This window comes from Takifugu rubripes, chromosome 8 (assembly GCF_901000725.2).
Source record: "Takifugu rubripes chromosome 8, fTakRub1.2, whole genome shotgun sequence".
Lineage (NCBI taxonomy): Eukaryota > Metazoa > Chordata > Actinopteri > Tetraodontiformes > Tetraodontidae > Takifugu > Takifugu rubripes.
In genome coordinates, this window is record NC_042292.1 from 11116023 (window position 1) to 11124745 (window position 8723).

The 8723-nt window shown below is 42.3% G+C and overlaps 1 protein-coding gene across 1 annotated transcript in view; it reads right to left on the bottom strand.

The window, feature by feature from the left end:
* Positions 1 to 278: 278 nt before the first annotated feature.
* map4k2 (mitogen-activated protein kinase kinase kinase kinase 2) overlaps positions 279 to 8723 on the bottom strand; it is a 14503-nt gene continuing 6058 nt past the window's right edge. The window contains exons 14-31 of the mRNA XM_011606574.2: positions 8598 to 8647; positions 8462 to 8514; positions 7455 to 7488; positions 6819 to 6975; positions 6088 to 6260; positions 5900 to 5941; positions 5614 to 5698; positions 5391 to 5470; positions 3547 to 3607; positions 3346 to 3463; positions 3188 to 3246; positions 3003 to 3106; positions 2299 to 2470; positions 2140 to 2208; positions 1439 to 1513; positions 1287 to 1357; positions 1134 to 1189; positions 279 to 979 (exon numbers count right to left, since the gene is read on the bottom strand). Coding sequence (XP_011604876.1) covers positions 892 to 979; positions 1134 to 1189; positions 1287 to 1357; positions 1439 to 1513; positions 2140 to 2208; positions 2299 to 2470; positions 3003 to 3106; positions 3188 to 3246; positions 3346 to 3463; positions 3547 to 3607; positions 5391 to 5470; positions 5614 to 5698; positions 5900 to 5941; positions 6088 to 6260; positions 6819 to 6975; positions 7455 to 7488; positions 8462 to 8514; positions 8598 to 8647 — 1547 coding nt within the window. The 3' untranslated portion in view covers positions 279 to 891. The remainder of the gene's footprint in view (positions 980 to 1133; positions 1190 to 1286; positions 1358 to 1438; positions 1514 to 2139; positions 2209 to 2298; positions 2471 to 3002; positions 3107 to 3187; positions 3247 to 3345; positions 3464 to 3546; positions 3608 to 5390; positions 5471 to 5613; positions 5699 to 5899; positions 5942 to 6087; positions 6261 to 6818; positions 6976 to 7454; positions 7489 to 8461; positions 8515 to 8597; positions 8648 to 8723) is intronic.

Genomic DNA, 8723 nt, shown 5'->3' on the forward strand with positions numbered 1-8723 from the left:
CATAGGTTGCTGTAGTTTGTTTGCAAAATTTGGAACAAAAAAAATTGTATTTTTCTACCATATTTTTTGTATATGCATGTGTGCATGGGAGAATGCATTAATCAGTATCGCTGGTCAATCTTTAAACAAAAGTACTTGCACTTTTAGCAGATACAAGGAAAGCATTGCATTCAACTATTATTCTTTGCACAGAAATTTCGATTTACTTTTCACATATTGCAATCACTGGCATACCAGTAGACTGTATAATTATGTACAAAAAATACACACACAACTCATTGACATTAATATAAATTTGTATTTCTTAAGCACTTTATAATGTTCTGTAATTACAGAGAAAATTATGTAATAACATTTACATTTTAGTAAATCGAGTATCTCCCCATCTTCCTTCACCTCATTGGGTGACATGTATTTAGGTGAAGAAATAATAAAAGGCTTATTAATAAAAACATACGCCTGGGGGAAAAACTCTCATCTCATATGCTATCAACGAATAGATACAAATATTCATAGCAAATAACTTACAGAATCTTAATAGACACATATTATATCAAAACCAACAATGGTAAATACATTTTTATATTTTCTTTTGCAGTCATTTCGCTTCCCTTTTTTAAGATCACTCTTAATGTGTTATTTTATGTTTTACTCTAATTCTTTAATTTGGTTTGCCATCTTGTCTGGGTCTCACTTGAAGGAAAAAAAAAATCTCAAGGACTTCCCAAAGAAATAATGGATATTTCTCCATTTCATCTTTATCTTTTGAATTAGGCAACTTTCTTAAATATTGCCCTTTTCCGTTGATAGTCATGGAAGCAGGTGGGAGCTAAGTTTTTGGTTTCAAAGACTCCCAAAGGGGCAAAATGTCCTCAGTTCCAGTTCTTGTCTTTAGTAGCTGCTTTCATGTCCTGTCAGAATGTACAGATTGCTTTGAGCCGAAGGGTCATCCGTTGGCGTGCTCTGAAGGATAATGTCACTGTCGAAACAGTCAAACACAAGTCAGCGTGCATTTCGGGTGTTGAGACAGACAACCGGCACTAAGGGCATAACAAATTTGTATATTTATATGAAGACTAGAAACTAGAAAGAAATTTCTGTTTTGACTATAAGTGACAGTAAGTGTAACAAACCTGTTTGTCCCCAAAACTTTAAATACTCTACTCTCATCTGTAATTTCCTGTGTTACCTGCAGGTGAAGAAAGAATTCTCCAAGTTATAAATGTACAAATTCACAAAAACGTATTTAAAAAAAACCCCACCTCAACTCCGGTTATGTTACACACCTCATCTGAATTAAAACTTTTCCCTTTAAGTCCATGCTTCCAGAAAGCCAAAACGCTATCCTGCAAGCAGACTGTTAGAAGATTTCACATGTTACTTAACTGTCAACAGCAACAGCTATTACTCAGCTATTACTCTTTATCTAATGTTTTACCTATTGTCTCAATGGGGAAACCAAAGACCAGCTCTGTGGATGGAACTCCTTGGAGACTCACAATCTCAACAGTTTCTGTCCAACAAATTTCAAGACTTTATGCTTAAGAAGATTTTAAAAGTTGATTTAGGTCCGGACAGGCATGTCAAACATGCAGCCCGCAGGGGGACCTTCATGGGTTCATGCCTGATAAGGCCAGCAGGACCCTGTCCTTTGGCAGAGGCCCTGTCCAAAAGCAGAGGCCCCTCCCCGAGGCCACCAAATTGGATCCTCTCTCAACACCCAGGCTGCAGTGACAAAGGGCATCATTGAACCCTCACTGAAAAAGAATCCGACTTACTGTTGGCAATGGGGACCGAGCTCTGACCCTGGTTTTTACAAGAACCAAACAGCCTGAATGAGGGAGTCCGGTACCCCCTAAAGTACCCCCCAAAGGAGTCCCTGACGGTACGCATCAACAATGTATTTGAGCTCCCATACTCCCTCCAGGACCCTACTCTTTAGATGAGTAACTTAATTAACAGTCACTAATTAGATTATTTGTAATTAGATTCTCAGCTCCTAGGGGAAAAAAACCCCCAAGTTTTGTTATTTGTTGTCGTAAACCTATGTTTAATAGTACGCAACCCCAGCGAGTAAGAGGGTAATACGACTCTGCCGTTTGACATGCCTGGCCTATTTGATGAGATGATGATACCTACTTTCCAGTGCAATCAGAACAGTGTCCCTGTCAATTTGAGTTACTTTCACTGCCTTCAGTGCTCCACCTCCTACAGATGCACAGACAAAAGAACTTTGGTTGGAGGTTCGAGCAGAACGATCCAGTCCGGCCAGCGTGAAACAGGAACCAGATGGCATACCCGTCGGCGACCACAGCACGTTGTTCAGTTCGACGATATCAAACTGTCGGCTGTTTTCCGGATTCCCTTTTATGGACTCTCTTACACCGACACACAACTGGGGCACTTCATCTGTTGTCGACACCAGTAGCTCGAATATTGGCAGAGAATCTGGAAGGCTGATCGGTATGAACTGCAAATCAAAGGGGATTTGGGGATTCAACGTTAGGCGCCAGGGTTCATTGTAAAAATACCAAATTAATTTGTTTAATGAGGCAAGTTAAAGCCTCGACTGGTGAAGAACCATGACAGCAGTAATCGTACACATCTTTCTCATTTAAACGGTTGATGTATTTAGCTCCAGTTTGTTCCTTGGGGCCCTTTCTCTTGCACAAACATGCTGTTTGTGAGGAAATTTGTATATGATGCAAGGATTTCATCCCCAATTGAATTAAGATGCAAATGTTCAGAAATCAGGTTAAAATACAATCTAATTATACTATTATATGATTCCAGTATGTTTATCCATTCATTTTACATTAAAAATGGATGTTTAGGTATTCTTATCATTTCGGTAAATGTGGCCCATAAAAGAAGAAAGAAATATTAGGTTTTGAAGGTAACCAAAAGTGCCAGTTATTGGTGAAATATTGGTTGTTATACCCAGATTTAAAATCTCAAACTGCTATATTTGTCCTTTATCTGTGTTTCACGCTCGTACAAACCTTTAGGTGCATGAATTTCTGCAGAGGCTCATACCAAAGCAGTAGAACCAAGCCAGACGGGACAGCGGCACAGAGAAAAGTACTGTCCGTGTAAGGGTTCCTCGCTGGAGGACAGGACAGTTAGGCCACGTCATTGTTACTAAAACTCATAGGAAAGCAAGTCTGCTAAACTCTTCAGCACTCACCCACACTACACCTTCGGCAGCCTTTGGTATGTGGAATCTTCACCGACACAGCGAACTTCCTGCACAATGAAACCCAGATTGAAACCCAGATTACAACGTCAACCACTTACGGAGTACATGTGTCGTGCTCAGAGGACGCTCGGCGTCCCTTTTCCGACCTGGGTTTGATCCTGTCGCTGCAGTGGCTGCTGAAAGACAGGCTGTCGTTTCTCCTCTGCAGATGTCTTTGGTCAAACAGCACCAGGAGACTGTGGGAAAAGAGCTGGGAGGACTTCCCTGCACAAAGAACACCTGCGGTTAGAAGAAATGCCACCACTAATATGGAAAAAAGACAGAAAACAAGGAATAGAGGTTCCTACCTGATACAGACATCAGTACATTATTCATAACGTACAACCATGTGCATCGATGAGGGAGAAGCTGGGTAATAAAAGTAAATAAACAAATAAGACCTGATAATATGGAACCTATGACAAGTCTACAACTCTGTAAATATCTGCCCAAGTGATTGATTCAAATCTCCCATTTAGAATAAGGATAAAAGACTTTATTGATCCCACATCGGGGAAATTGCACGTTACAGCGGTAGCCCGTGGTGTACAATACAGAAAAGTACTAAAAGAAAAAATAAAAATAAAAGAATCTTATGTTATGTACATTGCTATATACATTGTACAGTATATACAGGAATTATTAAAAAAATTTATATACATTTGGGTTATAATAATAACTATATTATATTTCAATTTTAGTTTAGGATTAAGATCACCACTCAGTTCCATTCAATAGGTGCACTCTGCTCAGAACCTGGAATACCCTCTAGATCAGGGGTGGGCAACCCAAAATGTTGGAAGAGCCATATTGGACCAAAAAAACAAGAAACAAATCTGTCTGGAGCCGCAAAAAATTAAAGCCTTATATAGGGCTTATAATAAAGGCAACACATGCCGTAAGTGTCTATATTAGCTATATTAGCCTAATTTCCAAATGATAAGTAGGCTACAAATACATAATGAGCATTCATGATGAAATGTTTATTTTCCCTGCAGCATCCTGGAGAGAATGAGGCACCACGTGGCCGCTCTGCTGTAGATGGAGCTTTAAGTTTAACTTCCATTATAATGAGATGTTGAAATTAAATATTTATTATACACATTTATACAGCATTGGAAAACTTTAAGAATGTTTGTCACGTTTTTCTTCCTACAGAAATTATATTAAAACAATTTCCATTTTCATATTTTTGAAAAAGCTCCAGGGAGCCACTAGGGGCGGCGCCAAAGAGCCGCGTGCGGCTCCAGAGCCGCGGGTTGCCGACCCCTGCTCTAGATCTTTAAACCTTGAGACTAGTGATAGTCAATTTTAAAATTAACATTAAGAATATACTGTATACATCAATGCAGAAAATAAATCAACACCCATTTTGATTCTCTCCTCTCCTCTCCTCTCCTCTCCTCTCCTCCTCTCCTCCTCTCCTCTCCTCTCCTCTCCTCTCCTCTCCTCTCCTCTCCTCTCCTCTCCTCTCCCCTCCCCTCCTCTCCTCTCCTCTCCTCTCCTCCCCTGCCCTCCCCTCCCTGTCCTCTCCCCTCCCCTCCCCTCCCCTCCTCTCCTCTCCTCTCCTCTCCTCTCTCTCCTCTCCTCTCCTCTCCTCTCCTCTCCTCTCCCCTCACCTCCCCTCCTCTTCTCTCTTCTCCTCTCCTCTCCTCTCCTCTCCTCTCCTCTCCTCTCCTCTCCTCTCCTCTCCCCTCCCCTCCCTCCTCTCCTTCTCTCCTCTCCTCTCCTCTCTCTCCTCCTCTCCTCTCCTCTCCTCTCCTCTCCTCGTCCTCCTCTCCTCTCCTCTCCTCTCCTCGTCCCTCTCCTCCCTCCCCTCCCCTCCCCTCGCCCTCCCCTCCTTCTGTCCTCTCCTCTCCCCTCCCTCCTGCCTCTCCTCCCTCCTCTCCTCATCTCCTCTCCTCTCCTCTCCTCTCCTCTCCTCCTCCTCTCTCTCCTCTCTCTCCTCCTCTCCTCTCCCCTCCTCTCCTCTCCTCTCCTCTCCTCTCCTCTCCTCTCCTCTCCTCTCCTCTCCTCTCCTCTCCTCTCCTCTCCTCACCCCCCCCCCCTCCCCTGCCTCATGTTGTTGCATATATAGCTTAACACACGTTTCAACAAACATCATGTAACAATATGACCTCCGTACACTGATTATCTTTCAGAATTTCCTTACCTTCTCTAAAACATCTTCGTGGAGTTCATTTAGATTGAGCCTGTAGATGCCCTCCTCTGCCCCAAGTATGAGATACTGATCTAAAAGGATAAATGTTTGTTAAAAGTGGAAGAAGTTTCCTTTCCTGCATAGAAAATGATTGTTACAGGTTGTAAAGCAGTTTTATTGCTGAAACAAAACTTTATTGTCTAGGTAGGGGCAGTAAAACCTACTGCCGTCTTACCTCTCGTCTTTGGCAAAATCCATGTGACAGCACAGTGAATTTTCAGAGGACAACCATTAAAGACCTTGGAGAAGCAGGCACCCATCTATAAAATCAGGACAGTGGTCACATGACGAAGGTGTAAGGACCCTAGATGAATAAAGTGTAGACAGACACTTTTTGCCCCCCCTTTCATATCACTTTAGCATATGTGTTAATAGCAAAAAACATACTAATGGATACATTATTAATAAATCCCTTTAGACAGCCCTGCGGTTAGCAAGCAGCTAATAACGATCAGACTTACATGGACATGTGGAGTTGGAGGAAGACCATGACAATTGGCTTTCTACAAATGTCAAATGTGACATATATCACAACCCAAGATAAACATGACATGAGATGGAAATGACTTGCCATCATAGAGAAGGTGCCCCCCCACCACCACCATTTTGAATAATGGTAAGTTAGCAGATTTTGCACCTTGATACTCACAGAATCAGCAGTTTTCCTCCTCATGCTGCTCCACTCGGGTGATATCGGGGCCTTGCTTTTGGGAACTAAAACAGTGGCAGCTGTTGCGCTCTGCGTTGCAGCGTGCTGTAGGGGCGGGTTTGGATCGCTGGAGCACTGGCTGATGTCTTGTGTGGCACAGCACCTGGACAACACTACACGCAACAGCCAGAGGAAGTGAATTTTGCCAGCATGCTCAGTCGGTTGTGACAGTTCCTTTTGCTCCTTCCGCTTCAGTGATGCTCCATCTCCAATTTGTAAGCTCCCTTTCCTCTTTCACCAACGCTCATTTTCATCAAAATTCATTTGTTCACCTGTATCATCTAATTTATATTAAGGAAATTATCCATTATCACCACAGAATTGTCTACAACACAAAGTCCACTTCAGATATTGTTCAGTGACCAGTAAATTTAATAAGAGTTGATAGATCAGAAAACCCAGTTGGAGTGCAGCCCTGGAGGCCTGGGTCTCTCCAACCCCTATCCTAAATCCATGCATATTCCATGTGAAACCCCTAATAAACTACTCATTTCAGACACCTGGAGACAAAAACTACACCTTAAAAAAAGCACCATTCGGACAACAGATCAGATTCCAGCTCCTGCAACAGCTCAGTTCAGTAGTAATTTCAGGAGCCAAATCCAAGACCGCATGAAAGTCTTCCCAGATCTGAGTTTCATTCTATTCCTGCCAAAGATGAAGTGTTTCACCTGAAGGACAAGGGGAGTCGGCAGCGACGGCGCCGTCAGGCTTTAGCGTGCAGCTGGATCGAAGCAACAGACCACTGTCCTCGCTGCTGGAGGCCAAAGAGGTGAAGGCTGGCAAAGATGCTGAAGATGGGCTGAACAAAGCACTCTTCCTTCCCTCCTTAAAGAGAAACCCAGGACAAACCGCACAGATATTAATCTTTACAAAAGAAAGATCACTGTTGTGATGAAAGATTCAGGATTTGGTCAGTGTACGGTGCAAAGCAGCAAGAAATTAGCAAGGCGAGAGGCGGGTCCAGGTGGCATCAGACAAGCTTAAATAAAGGAAGTTAAAACTTAGGAGAAGTGTCCCAATAAACAGTGCATGCGAACCTCTTTCCTCCATCAAAAGCATCAATAATGGGCACATTAGCATCAGCACTGAACCACAGCGCAATGAAGGAAGGCGACCTGGTCAATTTTAATCTTTGTCTGTTTCCGGAGGGTCCTGGATAAGCAAGTCCAATCAAAACCTTAGAACTTACAGGACTTCAAGGCCCTGCTGCTCTCAAGTTGCTGTCGGATACCACAGCACAACCACAGGGGTCATAATGTCATAATCATTTTAGATACAGTTCTGGCTTTAGGGGTGAGACTCACGTTCACAGAAGGCATCCTCCTAATTGTTAACCTCCTAAAAGAAAAGGACAAAAAAGTCAGTTTTAAAGAGTCAGAATGTGGTGAATATGGTTCACCTCCAAATATGACTTTAAACTGCCAAATGAAATGATCCCTTGCAACAACTCAAATCCTATTTATTCACAATAATCTGTAAAATATGCTGTTTGTTTTTAACTCAGTTGTGTTACTTTTAGGATGAATTTGGCTTCTGCTCTTGGGCCTGGGCACCCTCTATTTGCAGACCTCTTGTCTATTTTATTTCTTTTTCAGTAGTTAAAATGACTGTCCAGTGTAACATTAAATACATAGGCTACAATATTATCCTCACAGGCCTCTGCTGCCAGAGCTCAGAGAATCATTAAAAGCAGAACAGACTCAAAAACGCTGCTTTAGAACAAACCCGTAGTGCAGGTAAAGGGGCTTGTCAGCCTCGCGACTTTTAACTTTAGACTCGAAATGTTCCTGTATGATAAAGTGTTTAGTCAGCATTTCTATAGCTATGGCCGCTATTATTGCTAAGGCCCATATAGAGAGCTGCACGGACTCACAGTCTGGTCCTACAGTAGCAACACCAGTCAGGTTACACCACTAGTATCCACCAAATGGGTCTCCAGATCATCCAGGGCCCTATGTGGGGGTTCAGTAACTTACTCAAGGGTACATTGGTGGTGCTCTGAAGGTGTCCTGGCATCTCCCCCTGTTACCAGAACACTTCCAAAGTTCTGTCAACACTGGGGCTTGAACCGACAACCCTCCGCATCTCAGCCAAGTAATACAGTCAACAAAGCAGATGGATAGATAGATAGATAGATAGATAGATAGATAGACAGATAGATAGACAGATAGATAGACAGATAGATAGACAGATAGATAGATAGATAGATAGATAGATAGATAGATAGATAGATAGATAGATAGATAGATAGATAGATAGATAGATAGATAGATAGATAGATAGATAGATAGATAGATAGATAGATACTTACGAAGAGTTGTCTTCATCTTCAGACAGACTCCAGGTATCATCATAAAAGCCAGACTGAAAGTGAAACCGGAGTTTATAAAGATGTAAACCATTAAGACGCAGTATGTGCAGCAGGTTATAAGAACACCTTGCACTACCAGATCAGGGTGAGGCTCAGTGATTTTCCTCAATGGCAGCCTGACTTCAGCTGCAAAGAAAATGGAAGAAAAAAAGAGTTGCTCTAGAGCGTGACAGAATAGTATCCTGGATGATATTCATATCTT